Below are 22,005 nucleotides of genomic sequence, written 5' to 3' on the forward strand. Positions count from 1 at the left end.
CATTCAGATTCTTGAGGACAGATCTGTATATAGAGAGTGATGGAACCCAGAAGGAGCCTCTGTCATAGTACTCTGTAGATCTGCATCCAATTATTTGGACAGTAATTGAATTTCGAATGTTAAAGAATGCAGTGGGTAAAAAATTTTAAACTGTAAAATATGTTAATGGAGTTCTACCTGTTCTACAGGTCCAATCAGCACGTGTCCTATACATAAAATTGCTATTTACTACAAGTATATGGTTTATTATGAATGATTATGTGGCTATCATTGCAAAAGGAATTTTCAAAGCTGCATTTCCTATTTGATATTTAAACATTCCCCCCCCCCTTTTATTTTTTGGTCATGCAGGCAATTGGTTGCAAGATTTGTCAGCTGTGGAACCACTCTTTAAGCTCAAATGCTATTGCAAGGAACTATGTTAAACTCTTGTTTGAGAAACTCAGAAATAAACAGGTAAAAGCTTGATCACATGTTGAAAATATGGGATAGTTTGTCCCCTCCCCTTTTTAAATAAAAAAAATCTGACCTCCAGGGTCACAAGAACACAGAAATACTGAAGTGACGTTCCCAGGAGCAGGGCTGAAATTTTCACACACTCCCCTTCTTAGCTTTTTGGGAGTTGAAGCCTCCAATAGGTTTAATAATACTTATCTTGCTTCTGATTCTTTTAAAAAAAGAAATCCCCGAAGCATGGAGCCAAATTATAGCCATGAAATGCATTTTCCTTTGCAGTGCAATATATTATTCACGGACAGAATATCAGCCCAAATTGAGTTTCTCCCACTCAACTATTTGGTTGCTATCATAGTAGAAATGGAGCATCAAGGTAACTCTACTTCTATATTCTTCTATTTTGTTCCATTTTTTTTTTTTAGCTTAAAAAGACATCCCAAATTGCTATCATACTGTCCATACATAAAGCTTGAACTGGAAGAATTAAAGAGGCCAGCTAGTAACTTTATTTAATGCCTATGTTATGCTTGTTAAATGGTTTAAAATGTTATTCATTTTATACCAATTACATGTGGAAGGCATCACCATCAACATTCTTGTGTTGGATGTGCAAGGAAATGAGAAGCAAGCCCAGTGGTACAATGACTGAGAGCTGCTGCATGTTTCTGACATGTCCAGAACCACTTGAAAGGAAAGTGGGTGTTTCAGTAGCTCTGGTCTGCTCAGCTGAGTAGTTTGGGGCTTAAGAAAATTAAATGTTTGCAAATTTTGTTGCAATTAGTCTAATAAACATATCCCCTCACTTTGTTCTAAAACCGAAAAGGTGCAAGAGACCTAAAGAAAAAAACAGTGCTTCTATTAGTTAGGATATCCTTGTTTGTCCAGCTAGGGTCAAAAGCAAAACATTACAACCTGAGATTAGCAGTTTTAGTTTTCCTAATGACACCAGTGATCAACATTCAGCCCACTGTATTCTTTTTCTGCATGATCATTCCTAGGATGGGCAGCCTCTATGGAACAAACCAACATGAATGCAAGATTGGTTGAAGAGTTGGCACTGAAGCACACTACAATGCTCTTAGGTCTTTAATTAATTTATTTATCAAAGACAAAATTATGAATTTAGTAGCAGCAACATTTTGTTATGCCTTTTAACATATGCAACTGAATGCTAGAGGAGACGCTGGCATGAAGCTGTAATATTATGTCCAAGAGAAATACCAGAACTTCTGCTTGCTGCGGGACTATAGTTCATTATAATGCGTGGGCTCAAGGCTTTTAAAAGTCTAGTGGGTGTGCAAAAGGGTTTTGGTTTTGAACTTGAAATGAGCTGTTTCATTTTCAAAACAGTTGCCTCACATAGAAACAGCCTGTTTCAAATATGAAGAAACTTTTTTGAATTCCAAAAAAGGTATTTTGGAATTCAAAATAGTCTGAGCTTCAAATGTTTTGTACATCATTAGAATGGGTGCACTGAAATATTCTGAAATAAATGTTATAATCCACGATTAAAATGAATGGGATTTGTCTCACTATAATATTACAAGTATAAATTGAATCTGGATTCGGGATAGTATTTGTTATTAATGGGATGCACCACTGAGGCTCCAAAGCAAGGACAGTTATGAGCAATTACAAAATTATGATTGTCTTCTAGAGTAAATGTTGGTATAAAATTTGCTAATGTTAGCATTCAAATTTTTACCTGTAAGATTGAATAATAGAATGGTGCAGTAAGGATCTGGCAGCTATTTATTATGTATAGATGAGATACATCCATGAACAGGGTACGATAAAATATTGCAATTGGGAAATCAAAACTTTTATGTAAATGGAAATAAATGTATAGATTTGGAATTAGGTATTGATGTCTTTATTTATTGTATTGAGGTCATATACTTTGTGTGTACTTTCCAGTTATGTAAGTATACTGCAAGAAGAGCAGGGGGTTTTCTGCAAGAAGGGGGGGTCAAAAAAAAGTTAAGATTGCATCCCAAACCATGCAAAAAAACTCTTTTTATGTGCATTTAACTTTAATTGTGGCTGCCATCTTGATTGTTTGATGCTCCTTTAGCTACCTTTGAAGTGGAGCTAAGTGCTACTTTAGCATATTAGCATCAACGTTCTGTAGTATTCATAACTTCTAACAACCATTAGCTGGTGGTGGGAATTTTTAAAAAGCTGTTATTAATTCCATTGCAATCGCCTCAGTTCCTTCTACTAGAACTTAAAGAAGCTTAGGTTTGGGGTATAGCTACAACTTCTGAATTTACACCAAGAGTAAGCTACCTAGTCCTTTTGAGAAATTTTGAAACTGATTCCCACCAATTTTATCCATATGGTAGATAGAGAGGGATTGTGGGACTTGTAGACGAAACCATCTCAAAAGCACCAGGTTGCCTTTCTCTGCTCCACACTGAATGTCATAATGAAAAAAGTTACTGTTTGAAATGCAGCCATATAATTTGTTCTCATTTCTCACCTTTATTTATATAGCACTAGACAAATCCATTTGTTTTTTTAGCTGTCATCTGCAACAATAGAAAAGCTGGTGTTCAGCTGGAAAGGCTTCAATTTCCCCCTTGCTGGCATACCATTACATTGATGTAATTTTACTTGTTGTTGTAGAAAACCTTTTATTCAAGGGTTTGACTTGTAGTAAGCAAATGGTAAAAACCGTAGTTTTGGTGTCCCGTTCAAACAGGACAGAAAGAATCAACTGTGGAGAAATACAGCTGAAGTCTGTTTCTTCAGAGCTGTGTTTTACTTGTGTTACTGATTTATCAGATTTCTGTTATCCAGCCTTTTGTTTAGAACAGTGTTTCTCAACCGTGGCAACTTTAAGATGTGTGGACTTCACCTCCCAAAATTCCCCAGCCAGCAAAGCTCCATTTTAGCCCCCACCACAATCTGTGAGCTCGGTTGGGCTGAGAGCAAGTGATGGCCCAAAGTCACCCACTGAACACCTTGGCTGAGGGAGAACTTGAACCCTGGTCTCCCTAGTCCTAGTCCAACAGCTTCACTGTTGAATATGAAAGTACATATTAAAACAGACATAATATGATGGAAGCATCTATAAAATTTGAAAGGATGCAGCTTTTGTTTTGAAAAACACTGTCATGTTCCTTCGCTGCGCTGCATAGCAAGGCTTCCATCATTAATACAAATATTAAGAATTACTGAAGTGTTTAATACACAACCTCAGTCTATTTTAGACTTTTATTTATGCAGTGAAAGAGTTTCACATGCTTTGTATGTAAAAAGAAGCTACAAATTATCCATGTTTATAAACGACCATATGAAATGGGAAAGATGAAATCATAACTCAAGATTATTTTATGAGCACGTAAGATTGCCAAATATTACATAAAATGTCTTCACGCTAAATGAATAAAAAAGTGTACCGATGACAATATTTGCCGTAACATAAGAAACTGAAAACGTAATGATCTTTTTGCCAACACTTTTTTTTGCCAACACATTATTTATTTCATTAGGTGTTTTGGGAAATCAGGAAGTTTCAAGGAGGCAAAAACATCACTTGAGCTACTAAGCCGTAAACTTGCATGCCCGCCCCTTTTATTCCGAGGAACTTTTATGGAATAAAAAGACCATTTCTCTGAGCAGTTCTCTCCTTCAACAGAAGTTGAGTCACTTAGATTTCAATCGGTTTCACAACTGGCTTTCTCATGTGCCTCATGTTTGCACTGGGCTCGCTTGGCTTGAATGGTGCCAGCGCTCCATAGGGCCGTGGCAGTGGGAGAACATTTTCATCATCAGGGATGTAGGCGTTAGGACGCTGCTCAGCTGTAGTGTGTACAGCAGTTGGCAAGGCAGACTGTTCCTCTTCCAAGGCTTGCTGGAAAAACAGAACATCGGGGATCAATTAAATTTGTGCTTCTGAGTGCTAGGATACTATTCTACCGTGAGATGCATTGACAGGCTACAAGTGAGTTCCTCTGTTCTCTGGCTTCAGAGCAGCTGTATAAGCCTGCTTGTTTGACTGAAGGAGAAAAGGTGGTTTTCCTATTGTTTTCCCATTTCTCTTTTGCTCAAATCTTCTATAGTATTAGTATGTAGCAGTTTCCCTGCCCACAGATTCCTCTGGGTCACATTTAGGATACGCCCATGTCCCAGTAATATTATAAAGCTTTGATAGTGACATCTGTGTCTAATAATCAGGAACTGGTGTCAGATTAATAGAGGAAAGGCATACTTTAGGCGAGTGTTTCTCAACCTTGGCAACTCGAAGATGTGTGGCTGGCTGGCCGGCCGGGGAATTATGGGAGTTGAAGTCCACTCATCTTCGAGTTGCCAAGGTTGAGAAACACTGCTTTAGATAATGCTCATTTGGTCTGGTCATGGAAAAAGGGCCTGTTGAAAAGTTCCCTCCCTCAAGAGGTCCTTCTCCATAATAGCCCTCCCACTATGGAATACTCCCCCCACCCAGTAAAGTATGGGCAGTCTTGTCTTGCTGCAATTTCATAAACAGCTTAAAGCTGTTTTATTTCAATGCCATCTTGGTTCTAGCTGTCTGACATCTATCTTAGATTTTATCTTTACTTTCCATGGTTACTTTTTTATTTCTGATACTGTTCTAGATTTAGTTATTTATTCATAGTTTTTTAATTTGTTTCCTTTTCGTTTAATTGTGTATACTGCCCAGGATTTCTTGGGATTGGGGTGTCATAAATATTATAAATAAATTTTAAAATCCTCAATTTTCAGTTGTCAAAATACTCCAAATAGTATCGCTAATCCACCGTTCCTTAAGGTGTCAATTCCAGGACCATTGACTGGTGTGTGTGTGTGTGTGTGTAAAGCTAATGGACATGCTATGGTGATAAGATACTATTCATTCAAATAATCAATAGATTGATGCATGTATAAATCAGCCATTACAGAAGAAGCTTCCGTGTATAAAACATGTTACATGAGCACATACAAGTAATATGTGTTACAGATTGTAGTCTTACATGTAAACTGCTAGCAACTACTACTACAGGCAGGCTAAGCATGAGCATAAAAGGTGTCCCTTAAGAATCTTATCATTCTTTGAGAATGTCCCCAAAGGCAACATTCTTGGGTCGCCGAAGAGTGCCTTGCCATCAAGAACTCCAAGGACCCTCAGCTTCTATTGCTTATGATGTTCCTGGGCTCAGCCATTATTAGGAATTCTACGCTGCTTTGCCACTGACCAACGCTTTTGATCATTCTGCCATGGGAAAAGCACAAATTATCTGAGAAATTCTTGAGAGACTCACTTTTGCTTTGGTTTCACTTGCTATTTTACGTATTTTTTCGTCCCGCAGAACCTTGAGCCATTCCACCTCTATTTCTCTAGGGGGTGGAAGACCTTTCTCCAGCCGAGAGATAATGCACATTAAAAGCTGTTCTTTGTCCCTCATCTCTTGCTGCAGTTTAATGGCAAGGGCTTGATGCATTGACAGCTCTGCAATGAGAGCCATCATCTTCTGAGTTGTGCTCTTTATTTTCTCTTGCAGTACGTTCATCTGGAAGGAGTAACAGTAAAAAAATGATGCCATCTCTCTCTGCTTCCCTCTCATAAGCCCACACATTTGGGTTTCCTATACTGAGGAACTGCATGGCAAAACTAGTCCATTAAAATTAATCTTGAACCATAACCCTACTAGGAGAAGTCAACTCTGCATATATACTCTGTTCTGTGCAAAATTAAAGTTGGGTCAGAATATGGAAAGGGACACAAAATTGATCACATTCAGCAAGTGGAACCCACATGTTGTATCCAGCACATCAGATGGCCTCTTTTCTTTAAAAATGGCCTTTTTCTATGTTGCGGCAGGCAGAGAAAAACATCTCCCTGCCTACTGTTGCCACAAAAAGCCTAGAATGGTTCATAGATAACTGGTGCGATCAAACCAAACCACAACCCTATTACCTTTTTTGCCAAAATTAACGTCTCCTCCTTGCCATTTTCTGCCTTGACGCTGATTTTCTCTGTCATTCGGGAAACTTGCTCATAAACAAAGTCCTTCTCCAGCAATTTCTCCTCTTTCCGAGCCAGCTGAATTTCTAACTACAGCAAAAGCAAATGTATAAAAGTGCACAAATTCTAATATTCAGGAAAAAAGTCTGTCTTTAAGCCATGTTCCATAATGAGCCTGTGGTTTTGCTTCATAACAATACCACCCTGCTAACCAAGGTAGCCAGTTCTGGTGGTATCCCAGTTACTCCTGGAAAATGAAATGGGAGGTCGGGAGCCTGCCGGGACTGGGAGAGTGCTGAGTGCCCACCCTTTGGCTCTCTAATTTATCCTTACCTGCTGGGGGTACGCATGAAAAAGTGGGAGCTATGCAGGAACTCCATCGTTTCATGAGAGTATGTGGAGATCACGTGGGAAAACATGACACCGGGATGTTGTTTTTAGCATCAGTCTCATGGGTTTCATGCATTTGTCAACGTCTCCCTCTTTTAATCCGGTTAGTATGGAAACATGATTATTTGCTGAAACGTTTATCTGGCAGAATGAATGTTACCTCCTCTATCTTTTTGAAGAGCTCTTGTATAGGGGGGTCTTTTCCAGGCAGCACTCTTATCCTGTTTTCTCTATCAGGGTCTGTGAACACCTTCTCCAGGCTTTTAATTCTGTCCTTGCACTGTGAAAACTATCAAGCAAGATCAACAAATACATCCTAAGTAGCTGACTTGCTAAGGCAGCAGGCATTTTCTTCATAACTGCAAAACAAAATCCTAGAACAATTAAAGATTCTTTTTCACAAACCGAGACCAACTTTTTTTTTTTTTTTTTTTGTGAAACAAATTCCAAGAAAACTGATCTCAGCCACAAAATGAATATTTTGTCAAAAGACAATCAGCAGGTGATTCATTCTCTGGAACTTCTTTTTTTTCCTTGCAAAGTTACACCATTCGCTCACTTCCTGTTCTCAGAAGATAACTTGCATCACAGGAAAAAGGTGTAAAACAAAACAGAACCCTCAGCAAAATAACTCAAAAGGGAGGAGGAGAACTAATGTACGAAAATAAGGTAAAAATGCTTATGCTTCCCAAGAACATTTTGTTTTAAAAACTGGCTGGACTGCAACATTTCAGGAAAATGTGAAATGTTTGTGACGCTCCACAACAGCCAAACAGGACGCGGCATGCTACAAAATGAAAAGTACAAAGGGGGAAAAAAAATGCATGTACCTCCTAATAACAGGATGTGGTTATAGTTTCAGTGAACACTTAAAAATGCAGCAGTACAGCACTATACAAAATTTATACATGCTGTCATAGGTCCCCGCTATCCGTACATTACCCAGAGTACACTTACGAAACTACGCAGTAAAAATTCAGAGGCAAATTTCTCTCCAATGGCTGGAAATTGGTTCAACTAGAGACCAGGTTAAGGAAGTCTTAGCTAGTTCTTGTTAAAAGGATGAGTGTCTTCTAGTGCCCTATTTACCCCTTGTGCTTATCCACAGTATAGGCTAAGCCTGTATTCATGACAGTGCTATTTCATGAAGCCCAAATCCTCCAGAGTTCCATTACAGGATCCTTAAAAGTTTGTAGTGCTTTCAACGGTTTATTTTTGTGGATAAAGTTCCTTCTGTGTGCTGGCCTGAATACCACCTGTAATATAAGATCAGCTATGGGGGTGTCTAGTAACCTGTTTGTATAATTAGACTAGATCAATTTCAATGTGTGATAGCTGAGAATGTGGACAAACTGCCAGGAGCAGTATGTTCAACCACTTGCCCTCTGGATCCTTGTCCAACCTGACTTATAACTTCTACTGGGAATTAAAAATAAAAATAATTATTAAAATGATTAAAAATAGACCTATCACAAAGGTCTTGCTGAGGAACGGCAAGGTACCTCCATGTTTCAAGGAGGCGATTATTAGACTTAAGTCTGCTGTGGATTGTTCTATGATGGGCAATTTAGGCCAGTCTCCAACCTGTCTAAGGTGATTGGGAGAAGACTTGCTTCTTAACTGCAGCCAGTCCTGGAAGAAGATCATTCTGACCCGTTTCAAACTGGCTGCAAGGCAGGCTATGAGGTTGAGACTGATGGATGGTCCTGGATTTGCTCATGAAAGTTGTTGCTCAAAATGGGAGCTATTATATGATGCCTTTCAGGGCTCCACTGTCTCCAGTGCTTTTCAATATCTACATGAAACCACTGAGGAGATCAGGAGGTTTTGAGCTGGATGCTATCGGTATACTGAGGATACCCAGATGTATTTCTTGATGCCATCTTCAGGAAATGTTGTGGCTCCTCTGAATGCCTGTCTGCAGTCAGTAATGGGCTAGATGAGGGATCCTAAATTGAAACTAGATCCAGACAAGACAGAGAGGCTCACTGAGAACTTCCATAATTGAAGAGAGGTGGTAGATCAGCTTGTACTGAAAGGGACTACACTCTTAGAAAGAGCAGATACATATTTGGGGGTTGCTTCTGAGCCCAAATCTCTTTCTGGCTTCCCTGACTGAGGAAACAACCAGGAGTGCCTTTTATTGTCTCCAGCTGATATGCCAATTGCATCCTTTCCTTGAAGAGAATTACCTTAAAACTGTGGTTCATGCACTGGACACTTCCAAGCTTGACTACAGTAATGCACTCTACATAGGGCTTCCTTTGTGTCAAGTATGGAAACTTCAGTTAGTACAAAACCTGATAGCCAGTCTGGTCTTGTGAAAAATGCAGATACTACATTACACCTGTGCTTAAAACAATGTCCTGGCTACAAACTGTTTCCGAGCAAAATACAAAAAGCTGGTCATTCCCTTGAAAGCCTTAGTTTAGGCCCAGGCAACTGATGAGAAGGCCTCCTTCTCTATGAACCTCCATGCTTACTGAGATCATCTGAGGAGGTTCACCTGCAACTGGTAGGCACGTGTCTTGAGGGGATTCAAGACTGAGCCTTCTCTGTTGCTGCTCCAACTTTTGAATGCATTCTCCAGAGCTGAAAGTTCTTTATTAGCTTTCAAAAACACCCTTAAAACCCATCTTTCTGAAAAGCTTTTAACTGCTGATCTTATCTGTTAATTTACTTGTTTTACTTGCTTTTAAAAATGCTTTAGTCTGGACTGATTTAATGTCTCAATTTTAAATTTTACTTCAAACTGCTCAGAGATTTTGTACTTGGCAGTATATCAAATTAAATGGGTGAGTAAATAAAGACAAATCTACAGGGTGTACCAAAAGTCAGGCCCCATCAGCCCATTGCGGCATGTTTATTAATTACAACTTTCCAGAGAAAATGTTACTGTTCAAAAGTTATGCAGCAAACAAGTAAGGAAGTATTTAGAAGAAAACAGCAATCAAACCAAACATTTAGTTTATATAATAAATTGTCTATGGGATCTGACCTTTGGTACCCCCTGTATAATTAAAAACAAGCAAACCAACTAATGGAGGTGTAGCTGAGCTTCAACTCAGTGACATTTTTTTACTATGAAAATATGTAAAAAGTAAGAAGTCTATATAGGAATGAATAAAAGAAACGCCATGGGAAAAAACTACAATGCATTGATAAGGTCAAAAGTAAGTAGACTTTTTCAGAAAGAAAGGAAAGAATGTTCCTACAATAAAGAGGTTCACAGTATTTCTCTTGTTTAGTGATGAGATCTTCACTGTTCAGTGCAAGGATTAATAGAAAGCAAAACAGAGTTTGTCTACTGTAGAATTGTTTGACTGAATTGAACTACTGTTTGACAGCAACAGGAGTGAAAGTGCAATTAAGCTTAGATTGGAATGGTTTCTAGACAACAGATCATAACACACAACTTAATGTTTTTTAACATGAAAGCTCAAATAAGGAACTGAGCAGAGTTCCTCTTCTGAACAGAAACCTTGCTGCAGATCCTGCTTAAGATTCACGGAGCAATGATTTCTCTATCACAAATGCAGAGGCTTTCGTCTCTCATTCAGATGTCAACCTCCAAAGGTCTGCTCCAAAACCTACTCTCTTCAGCGGAGTAGTTCATGGGGCATGAATTTCTAATACTAGAAGAGAAATTGGCAAATTCTGTGTGTGCATGCAAGCTCCTAGCTCATATGTAGTTATGCCTCTGTCTATATAAGAATTAACATTTAACATAGCATAAATGTGGCCCTAATGCATGCTGGCTGGGGAATTCTGGGAGTTGAAGTCCACTCATCTTAAAGTGGCCAAGTTTGGACAACACTGCCCTAATGGATTAAGCCAAGGTCCACCATTTGGTCCAGCATTTCATTTCATAAAGTTGCCAACCAGAGATACTAAATCTTTAATCCTTCCAAATTTGCCTATGTTTTTTATCTTGTTTCAAGCAACAACAGTTCTACAAAGCTGGTTTCAGGTCACGTTTAGTAGCTAATGGTAGAAGGGTGGGGAAAAAAAACAACAACGAGAAGTCACATGTTACTATGCTCCGCCCCCTTTTAAAAAGAGTTGTGATCACTAGCTGTGGGGTTTTTTTTTGCTATTTACAGAACATCAACCTATTTGTGAATAATTAAACTGATCAAAAGTCAAATACAATAGACAGTGAGGACTAAATAAAAGCAGATGATTTACACCACCCATTCTGCCCCTTTTCAAAGTCCTCCTCCCACCAGAAATGATGAGGCAGGAAGAAAGTTACATTCATTCAGAGTACTAACTCTGCAGATATAATGAGAAGATCCACCAGGAGGAAACCCAGTTATCAGACAGGGAAGTTCTAGCTCTTCACCTTAAAATGAAAAATCTGCCTGGGAAAAAGTGTCTTCCATTGCATACCTGAATCTGAAGGACCACTAAATCAGCATCAAGAGTTCTTTTCATCGGCAGCATTTTAATGGATAATTCAATCTGCCTCTTTTTCTCAATTAGCTTCAGATTTAGAAAGCGTATTTTCTCATCCATCACATTAATCTCTATATCACCATTTCGGCTCATCATTTCCTGAATATTTATTTTTTCATAAAAAATACACACTTCTTCTTCACGTTCTATGAGCTGAACTCCGCTGTAATGAAATCCAAAGTAAAGACTTTAAATGTAGATTATAAAGGATTTGATTCACTTTAAGCTACCCTTCAAGCAGAATTTTAACAGTACATTTATTATAAATAAAATAAGCAATATTTCATAGACTTGGTTTTCTTAGAAGGTGTTATTTCCTCTTCCTTAATATTCTGTTTATTCAGGAATAATTTCTGGCATTGGCTAGAATATCAACCACACTTTAGGAGTCAAAATAATTTTTTTAAAAAGTAGCTAACATTTTTCATTCTTTGTTTTTGTTCAGTCTCTGAACAATTGTCCATCAAATATAATTGCTTATTATTGTTTAAAAATCCATATTTTTAAGAACAATTTTTCAAAAATAAGCCTCACAGATTGACATACAAATGTGTGAATATTCCAGATAAATGTAAAAGCACATTCATTGTTAGGCTTTTAAAGGTAATTCAGTATTATTGCAACAGATTTATCTGGATTATATTATAATGCAGCCACAACAATACTTTCAGTGGTGGATTCCTATAAATGTTTATTTGGAAATTAGCCCATCTATGTTCATTGGGGCTTTTTCCTTCATATATATGTTAAGGCTGAAACTTAGTCAAATTAACAAGGTGCAAGAATGGTACTGATGAAGTTACTTTTTCTGTATCTCTCTCTCTTTGCTTGCTTGTTATGAATTCTTCCACAATGACTATTGCCATATTTTCCTAGGACACATAATCTTGCAAGCAAAATCGAACTGCAATACAAGGATAACAAAATATTCATGGCTGGAAGACTAAGTTACAATGAAGGGTGCCTGGGGTGGGAGAGATAAAAATAGCCAAAATGGTAGCCAAGGTGGTACATGCAAAGTCCCACCTCTTTTTTATGTGTGTTGGGGTTTTGATTGCCCAGTTACAGAGATATCTTGGCTTTTTTGACCCCCCACCAAGATAAGATACTAGAGCTGGAGATGTAAATAAATTATTTGTATCAATGGAAATTACTATTCAAGAAAAATGGTGTAGAATCAACCAAGGCATTAAGGACCAGTCTCCATACCTCTCATTTCGCCGTTGAACAGCCTTCTCATATGTTTTACGCAACTGGACCATTTCCTCCTCGATACGAGTGAGCGTGTTGGTCAGTCGTTCAACATCCATCAGCTGCTGCTCCCGTTTTTCTTTCATCTCCTGGAGGGTTTGATAAACCTTGCAAACATCGCAGTGAATGCTGTCTTTGATTGCAAGGTTATTTGCATACTTCATCTGGTATTTTTGTAATTTTCTGAAGAAAAGGAAAACATAATTAAAATCAAATGACACCACTAAGAGGTCCTAGTAAGACTCAACCAGCTTTCCCCAAACACATGACCTTGATACTAAATACTGTGACTATTATTAATACTGTTCCATAAGACATCCAACATTCATTTAATCTTAACTCTAACTCTGTCAGAGATGTCTACAGGACATAGTTTAAAAAAAGGCAGGATGGTGGCCATGATGGTGTGACTGGAGCTCTGCCCATTTTTTATGTGCAACACACCTAAAAAACATGACAGAGCTTCAATCCCACTGTCACAGCTGCCACCTTGTTTTACCATTCCCCGAGGACACTCTTGAACCTGTCAAAAGACAATTACCTACATCTACAAATATATATAAAATATTTAAAAAAAAAAGATGTAACAGTTATCGGACTATAGAAAAAGGTTATGCTCCTCATACAATATAAAGTATATAGAGAAATAAGTCTGATGAGAAAATACAGGCAGTTTATACAGTGGAAATTTCTAATTTTTTATGTGCATAGATTATGACCTGGATTTTAAGGCCAGGTCATCTGAAATTGGCCATTTTAAAATCTGTGCAAATAAATAAATACAGGTAGTCTTTACTTAACAATGGTAATTGGAACTGGAATTTCCGTTGCTAAGCAATGCGGTTGTAAAGTATGATGTCACATGACCACACTGCTTAGCACCAGCAGTTCTGGCATTTCCAGTTGCTGTTATTAAGTGAATACCACACCATTGTTAAGCATGATGTCACGTGATCACCATTTACGACTTCCTGCCGGCTTCCTGTTGACTTTGCTTGTAGGAAGCCGCAAAGAAGATAGCAAATGGTGATTACGTGCCCTTGGGATGCTCTGATGTTGTAATTGCAAGGACTGGTTGTAAATATCACTCATTCAGTGCCATCGTAAGTTCGCTGAACAAGTGGTCATTAAGCAAGGACTACCTGTACATAAATGTTTAAAATGGTTGTGAGGATGAACTAGATATAAATGTGAGATGTTTGCATGGGAGTTATATTTCTGAGAAATTATTCTATCATATGGATAGAAAGGTTAAGGCCTGCGTCTGGTCACCAATCAATTATTTTGGTTGTTTTGTTCTTGTTTTTTTACTCAGGTAATGCATATATACATATATATCCAAGATCCTATTCTGTTTTGGAATGTTATGCAGACCACAGAAAAGGAAAAAGACGTACTAAGCCAATGAAGTTAAAGGCCTCAGATAAGAAAAAAAAAAGATAGCTACAATAACATTATTTTACACTGATATCATACTTCTCCATACTTGCTTCTATCATGTCCATACACCGCTTCATTTACTGTATTTTATACCTCAAATTTTTATACTTTCTTCATTTTTGACGGTCTTGCCAACTCCATCCAAACCCAACTTTCTCTCAACCCATATATTCAATATATACTGAATAAATAATATGAAATATATTATTTCATATATTATTTACAGTATTCATATATTGATTTTGCCATTCTGTCCTCATTGTTTCTCTTTATATGATCAAACAATCTCAGTATGTGTCTTACATACTTTAATTCTTTTGCTGTTGTATTAAATCTATTCATTGACTCTTTCTCTTCTTATTTTACCCTGCACACTTAAGTAACTCATTCATACTGCATTACATTTATTTTTATGTTCTTCTAATATACTCAACTACCACATAACAAAGTGGGAAGAAGTACATTCTTATAGTGAATGATTGAAACTTCTTTTGACAAACATTCTTTCTATGCAACAGACCATGTACGATCTACTATTTTTCTACCAGCATTTCCACATCTTAAAATTTCTCCATTTCCCCTCTTTAGTAAACATTCTATCAAAATACTCAAATTTTAGTTTTCTGCTATTTATATATAATTTGCAATTGTCTATACCAGTTTCCCTGTCAAACACAACTATCTTTATCTTCGATACAGTAATGTTCAGATCCATACTTCTTGTTGCATCATACAGTTTATCTAACATTTGCTGCAAATCATTCTGGTTCTCAGCCCCCAACATGGCATTGTCTCCATATGCACATTGATGTCCCAGACCAACACAGTTTAAACATTCTAATTAACTCCATTATCTCTTCCACTGAAGGGTCTTTTTTTTCACTCTTCTTAAATATTTTGCTAGTTTTATCCTATCCATCAATATTGTGCTGCCTTCGGAAAAGTCTGTGTATTCTGCATCTCTCTCCCCTACCGACTTCTGGGAGGCTTTGCATTCTTGAATACTGACCCAAAGGACACTTAAAACACTACTGTCACGAATATTACTATTTGAGACTATAGCAGCATTGGCCAAAGGAATTTCCTACTCTGAAAAAGATTGGCAGCATCCTTTCTTTCCATTAATTTGAGAGAGGTCAGAATTTGAAAGCATAAGCCCTGCTGAATGTACACTTCTACTGTAGCTACCACTAAATCTGTTCTACCTTGCTTACTTTTCCCCATACTTCAAATAAACATCTTTTTGTGCCCTTCAGTTCATGATCTTTTGAGACTCCAAAACTCCCGTTACATTCCATCAGATGGTACTATATGGTAATATATCTATAGAAGCCACTTATTTGCAGCCTATCATTCCAACCCTCTACATCCTGTCATCATAGTCTCACTTTCTTTATAAATGTATTCATCTTCCTATCTGTATCTTCTCCTTTCCATAATTAGATGCTCACAAACACAACCTATGTACTTTAAATGTTGCTTGCCTATTAGCATTTGTTTCACATACACTTGTGAAAATGTCTGGATATTTGGAATTTCCCTTGACTGTGTAAAAACCGGTTCTCTCTAAACATGTTAAACAAATGTTTTCAACTTTCTATGTCCAAGTTCTAATAAACAATTCAAAATCCTCATTAGTGGTATTTTCATTCTGTTATTACTATAGTGCCTTTTTTGGGAGACTGAGGTGTTAAAAGGTCCCCTACATCAAAATCAGGGTAAGTAACTTAAGATCACAGGGCTGTACATTATCCTTTTTTGCAGTCCCCAAAGTACCCCCGACCCACGATTGCTGAAAATGAGTGGCATGGCTTCCTGCCACTTTTGAAGTCCCCCCAAGGGGTCCATTTATACTGGAGACCAGGACACCATTACATTGAAGCAAACTGGTTTTATTGACTAATTTTGATTGCCAAAGGCCCAGTGGCAAGGCCTAGAGAAGGGTGGGGTTACAGACCCTCTTATAGGTGTATGCCAATGAATTCCCCCATTTGATTGGCTACATTCTAATTACATTATGCCACCCACAACATTATTGTTTCTTATCATTATACTTTGATAAAATTACCTATATTGATGAATTTGGTTAATGCATATTTTAACTTTAAACAGAGGGTGCAGGTTAAACGAGATCACCATTTCCTATACAATAGAAGCCTTTACTTAAACTATAAGCCTTTATTTTACATTGGTTAGCTTCCCTAGCCTCTAACTAGAAAACCTTTATTCCCAGTGCCAGCTGCTAACAATTCATAGTATATTCCCAACAGCTTTCTTGCATTTCTGTGGTTAACACTTTCACTTATCTTGTTAGCGCCTTGTTACTTTAAGTGCTGCCAGGAATTCCATGCTCCCACCCACATTTTCCAGTTCTAGGAATGGCCTATTATCTTACTGATTCTACTCTAAAGGTTGTTTCACGGTTAGTATTATTCTACTTCATGAGAAACCCATGAGAACACTCATATAAGCTTTCTCAGCCTACATTTTTTTACGACTTGACCAGAGGCTGCTTCAATGCCCTCCCATCAGAAGCTCTAGAGGGAAGATTGAATAATATCCCAGCCATGCAGAGACTCTGCCATTATGGATCTGGGAGGACGGAGTGATTAAACATGTGATTTTGAGGTGTAGATGTTATACTGACTTCTATTTAAGGTTATTACAGCCCTGACTAACAAAAGACGCGTAGCCACCCCCCCCCCTTTTTCCTTTAACGCTTCTTGCTTTTTTGTAGATTAAAAACCTGAAAGTGACATATGCACTCCCCAATTTCTGCCTTTTAGCTTCAAGGACTGAGCACATTATGTTACCTTCAGCAGGATTGGATTAATGTTTATCATCCCTGTAGTACAGTCACGTGCACTCTTTTTTGGTTATATTTTATTAAGACATTGCTGGTCAAAAGCCCTATAAAAGTTTATTTGTATTTATCATGTAAACTCTAAACTGGAGGTGTCCTACTTCAAGAACAAACCCTTAAAACTACTCTGAAAAACCTAAAGGACACCAGAAAATCCCAACCCTTCATCATGGGCATCAAATAGTCCTAACAACTTTGCACTGCTGCCTTGCCTGGTGAAGTCTTCATCCTTCAAACCCAGCCACTAAAATTATGCTTTCTTTGATCTAAGGGATTACATGTGTATTACAATACACATGATTAAATGCCATGATTTAATTTAGACTAACTTCCTGTTAAGTTGGCACTGTCGATACACTCTGACACTCCATGCATTTTTATTATCCTGAAAACTCTTTTATTGTTCCTACTTGAACCAGAAAGAAGTTATTATCTCCTGTTTTACCATCAGACACGATCTTTTGTTGATTGCTTAGATAGCATCCAACAATGAGCTGCCACCACCTTTCTTCCCAGCCAAAGCCAACAGCCACAGTGACTAAGAAAGATGACCTATCCTTATAGAGAGGAAAGGGCATAGAAAGATTAAATTTACTGTTAACTCAATCTGGAAGCAGCTGAAAACTGAATTTTTCAGAGGGAAGCTCATGGGAGGTCTATTGCTACATCTATAATTGATATAGCTTTAACTCAGAATCTATTTTGTTGATTCAGTTTATGCATGGCAGAAATTTCAGAACAAGAGGAAAACGGATCAGCCTTTAATTTACTAACTTAAATCTCCACTGAAATCTTGTTGGAGGACTGAAAATTGCAATAATCGTTATTGGGCTTACTATCTCGGCCAAGCAGTTTTTGGTGTTTTGTTTTATGTACATCTCCTTGACTAATAAGAAAAGTTGATAAATGTAACCCCTTTTGTGGATTAGCCTTTTTCCTCTTATTCTCATTTTTCCTGAGTTAAGATAAACTAATGTGCTGAACACCTCACTTCCCTTTAATTTGTCCTCTTCATACAGAAGGAAGACAAATTAAAAGGAAGTAAAACTAATTTACAGTGGGGTGAGTTTCCTTTGAACATAATAGTGAAAGAGACTAGGAGAGGGTTTCCTTATTTTCTTAAACACAAGAAGAAATCCTCCCACATATTCTCGTGCCAAGAGTTCTCTTTGTTCTAGAAATTATCAGACGGCCATGCATGGTTTGTTTGCTGCCTGGGTTTTAACAGATATGGACACAGTAGTCACTTTTTGATGCAGGAAGTGACAACTGATGTCTGTCTCTTTAACTTAAAAAAGCTATTGGTTGATAACTTACAAAAAAGTTACTCATCACATGCAACAATAGAGGTAGTTCTTTTGCAAGGAAGAAGAAACAACAGAAATCCCTTTACGAAGGATATTTTATGAAGGACATCTTTTTAAAAAACCTAAGAAGAGGCAGAGATTCATTGGCCATTTTTTTTAAAACTTAAGGGAACTGATCCTACCCTTCCTGTTGCAAAGAAATCTTTTGGCTTGGAAAAGAGGCAGAAAATATATTTCCCTTTTTCACTGGAATAAAGAATTTATAGGAAACAGAATTTGGCCCAAGGGAAATGTATCAAGAATACAATTGAGAAGCAAATATAAAAGGAAAAACTTGTACCATAACACAAAATAAAAACTGATTTTTCAATGAAATCAGGAAAATTATGTATCTGGATACTCACCTCTCTTTAATTACAGCATTGTTCCTTAAGATTTCCATCTCATTATCTAGCATTTTGACTTTATCTTTAATTTCATTTGTTTTCTGGCGAGCACAATGTACGAGGTTCACCAATTTGTTTCTCTCATGTCGTACAATGTCATACAGTTTAGCAAACTCTTTCATCCTGAAACCCCAAAAAAATATTTTAAGGAAGACATTGATGCATCAACTTCTTTTTTTTAATGTTATGTCAACAAATCCATTATAATAGTTTTCTTACTGTCTCTGAATTTCTTTCTGTTTCTTTGTATATTCTCTAATTTCAAAGTCTTTTGTTTTTATTTCTGCAATAATGTTATTCAGACGCGCCTGCAAATAAAAACAGGAGTGGCTATTTGGGGAGCTGTCAGAACTGCCAGGACATTTCTAAAATTCAGACAGGCAAAAATTACTCAGAGTGTGGTTCTCCATTTCAGAAACAGAATACAGTATTCTTAGAAACAAAAGTGGAGCTGCTTGACTGTCAGCAGAGCATGGCTAGAGATCAACTGGAGATCAGATGCTTTTGCATTTTGCACTGCTGAGACAGGAAGGCAAATATAACACAGAAGACTTTAAATCAATGGATGTAGGCAAAACATGTCTGTAAGCATAATTCCTCTTTAATCAGATAATTTGCATGCCAGAGTGATCATCCCCACTCACATAGTTGAGAGAGGTTTGGTCTCTCTATTCTCATCTCAAAAGAAATGATGGACTGGCAAGGCTAATAGTAGGGGTGTCTGGAAGGTGGGGGGTGTCAAACAAAAGGGTGCTTCTTACAATATGATCAAACTCCATCCCTTTGTAGGTGGGTCAACCTCAATGTGCACATACAAAAGGGATGGGGCTTTGACTACATGGCTGCAACCACCATCTTGCCTTTTTTGACTCCCCCCCTCCCCCAGATCTCTTAATAGTGTGGACTTTCCATTTGGTACTTCATGGGTGGAAAACACAGTTAACTGCAGGCCATTACCTCTAGTGCTAAGCAATTTAGCAAGGGAAGGGTATTAATGCTTAAGGTTTCCCATATCATACTATTGAATCAATAGATAGACTCTCTTTTATATGTATTTAGGACAAACAGGCAGAAGACAAGCAGAACATATCCATGAGTACCAACTAACAATACTACATCAGTGGTGTGGGGGGTGTCAAAAAAGTCAAGATGGTGTTCATGACCACACTATCAAAACCCCAATCCTTTTTTACAAGGGTCATCTATGTATGTTGAGTTTTTCAACCCTCTATGTGGACACTCTACCATTACTTCACTAATCTCTCTCCACACAGACAACTAAGAGTTATCTTCAACTGGGAAATGGTAGGAATTGTAGAACAAGACAGATTTAAGCCCCCCGCTTCCCCATGTTTCTGTTCCCATCAGAAACAACTTTGATTTCCAAGACTTTTTTTTGATTTCCAAGACTTTTTTTGTCACAAAAAGTAAGCTTTCTTAATTAGTGCCATAAGCATTCACAGAAAAATCAACTTACCAAGCATCACACTGCAGTCCTACTTCTTGTGATTTTCCATGGCATGTGAATGCAGTAGAGGAAGAAGCACAATATTACAAGTAAGTATAGACTTGCCAGTAGTCTGAATTTGAAACAGGCTTGTGCCATTTGTTCAATTATGAAAATATATAGGCAAGAAATTATGAATGAGACAAAAGTTTACACTGCAGATCCTCGAAAAGTCCAGGTAAATATCTAATGGACCAAGCTAGATACTCACTGGATTCTTCTTACCTGGGCTTTCAGGAAATCCTTAGACTTTTGTTCCCTCTCATCAGCCTTAAGCTGCGTCATACGTATCAAGTTGTTGACTTCTTCCCTGTAATGCTCCTGAGCCCGAAAGAGTTGGTCTTCTTCAGCAACACACTGCTCGAGCATTCGCACTTCAGTATCTGTTGATGTTTTCTAGGTTGAAAATATCAGAGGAAAATCCAAGAATTGGATATGTTAATAAATATCTCTACAGCCAAGGAACTACATCTAAACAATACACCAGAGAAAGGCACGGATTTTAGAGTTCATAGGAATTTACAACTGTACACATAAATCTATCAGAGGGGAAAGAATATTTTGACTACTCTTTTCATTTAGATGTGCTATTTAAATATTTTAACAAGCTACTTAGTTACTCTTATTTTCTGTGTATTTGTAATTCCTCCTTGTTTATGTAACTGTGTTTTATAATAATAAAATGTAGTACTGAGGCTGGGATAAAAAGTGTAAGAGGCATTTTGACTTTTTGGATAGGGGGAATGGAGAGCTATGATACAGTGAGGTGCAGTGTTCCATAAAGGCTATCTTTCGTAATGCTGATGGCCCAAACATGTTATTCATTAGATTTACACCCTAAGGCAGCACTATATATAGCACCCCCTCCTCCCACTGTATTCGCATAACAGCAATACCATAAGCTGAGCTGAGAGTGACCAATCCAAATTCATCCAGGGAGTTTCCAAGGCTGAAGGTGAATTAAAACATGGGTCTCCCCACTCCTAGTCCAATGCTTTTATCACTACACTAGCACTCAGTGCCCAAAGTGCTATGCAGAATAGAAATATGAGATCTGCAGGCCCAGAGACTTCCCATCTATACCATGGGATTAAGCAATTGGGGGAGGAAGAGAATTCAGGGATTTCGAGATGAATGAAAGGGATGAAACTGAGAGAAAAAAGAGGCAGACGAAATGATTTGATGGAAATCCATGGCTGAAAAGTAGGCCTTGAGGAAAGGAGGCCTGGAAACCTGCCAAATGTGGTGTCCCCCTCCAGCTTTCTTCACTGCCAGAAAGTACAGCAAACATTGAGAACGGCCTGGCAGATATGGGAGAGAAGAACAAGAAGGTTTGGCAATGGATGAACCTCTAAAGACACAAAGGAACAGGGAAGTGCATACAAAGAGGCTATGCAGTGAGTGGAAAAGGGATAAGAAACATTATTTGAAATATTTCTATCTACATCCTACATGTCCTAAGGACCTTGAAACCACTTCCATAATTTTCCTTCCCTTGAATTTTCCATGCAACCAGCTTGGGTAAATATATACACCATTTCCTCACTCTGCCCTGTTTGCATGGCTAGAGAAGGAAGGGAACAGACAAGGGTTTGCAAGGAAGAATGCAAGGGTTAGGGTTTGACAGGTGGACCTTCAGGATTATGGGTTCTAGGATGTGTTGAATATTGAATAATGTCTACATTTAATGCTGGCCTATAGTAAATCAATAAAAATATTATTTATAAGTGAAATTCCTCTAGGAGTCACTGCAGAAAAGGAACACTGAGCAACTAATTTTTGCTCCCTTTTGCAGGAACAGTACCCATTCCCCCAGGGAGAGGCAGAAGGGCAATGACGACATGTATGTAGGGATGCAATCATGCCAGTGCTGTGACTGACATCCTTGTATTGCTTTTAGAGAATTTTGGTTTTTCCCT

At 37.9% G+C, this 22,005-nt stretch overlaps 2 protein-coding genes across 5 annotated transcripts in view; one reads left to right on the plus strand and one right to left on the minus strand.

The window, feature by feature from the left end:
- Window positions 1–2,328, plus strand: part of GSAP (gamma-secretase activating protein) — a 41,261-nt gene extending 38,933 nt beyond the window's left edge. For 3 of the 4 annotated variants that reach the window (XM_088134942.1, XM_088134941.1, XM_088134940.1), the window contains exons 29-31: window positions 352–456; window positions 736–829; window positions 1,455–2,328. In XM_088134942.1, the coding sequence (XP_087991068.1) occupies window positions 352–456; window positions 736–829; window positions 1,455–1,546 (291 nt within the window). In that variant the 3' untranslated portion in view covers window positions 1,547–2,328. Of the gene's footprint in view, window positions 1–351; window positions 457–735; window positions 830–1,454 lie in introns of those variants that run through there. The other variant, XM_088134943.1, reaches the window with a different exon arrangement.
- A 1,477-nt stretch (window positions 2,329–3,805) lies between these two features.
- Window positions 3,806–22,005, minus strand: part of CCDC146 (coiled-coil domain containing 146) — a 77,591-nt gene continuing 59,391 nt past the window's right edge. The window contains exons 11-19 of the mRNA XM_088134945.1: window positions 20,312–20,482; window positions 18,799–18,887; window positions 18,538–18,702; window positions 12,482–12,706; window positions 11,207–11,435; window positions 6,975–7,103; window positions 6,377–6,514; window positions 5,721–5,969; window positions 3,806–4,315 (exon numbers count right to left, since the gene is read on the minus strand). Coding sequence (XP_087991071.1) covers window positions 4,112–4,315; window positions 5,721–5,969; window positions 6,377–6,514; window positions 6,975–7,103; window positions 11,207–11,435; window positions 12,482–12,706; window positions 18,538–18,702; window positions 18,799–18,887; window positions 20,312–20,482 — 1,599 coding nt within the window. The 3' untranslated portion in view covers window positions 3,806–4,111. The remainder of the gene's footprint in view (window positions 4,316–5,720; window positions 5,970–6,376; window positions 6,515–6,974; window positions 7,104–11,206; window positions 11,436–12,481; window positions 12,707–18,537; window positions 18,703–18,798; window positions 18,888–20,311; window positions 20,483–22,005) is intronic.

The sequence above is a fragment of the Python bivittatus genome, unplaced genomic scaffold, assembly GCF_059951505.1.
Source record: "Python bivittatus isolate LINGU-HERP-01145 unplaced genomic scaffold, Pbiv_v1 ctg000120_np1212, whole genome shotgun sequence".
Classification (NCBI taxonomy): Eukaryota; Metazoa; Chordata; class Lepidosauria; order Squamata; family Pythonidae; genus Python; species Python bivittatus.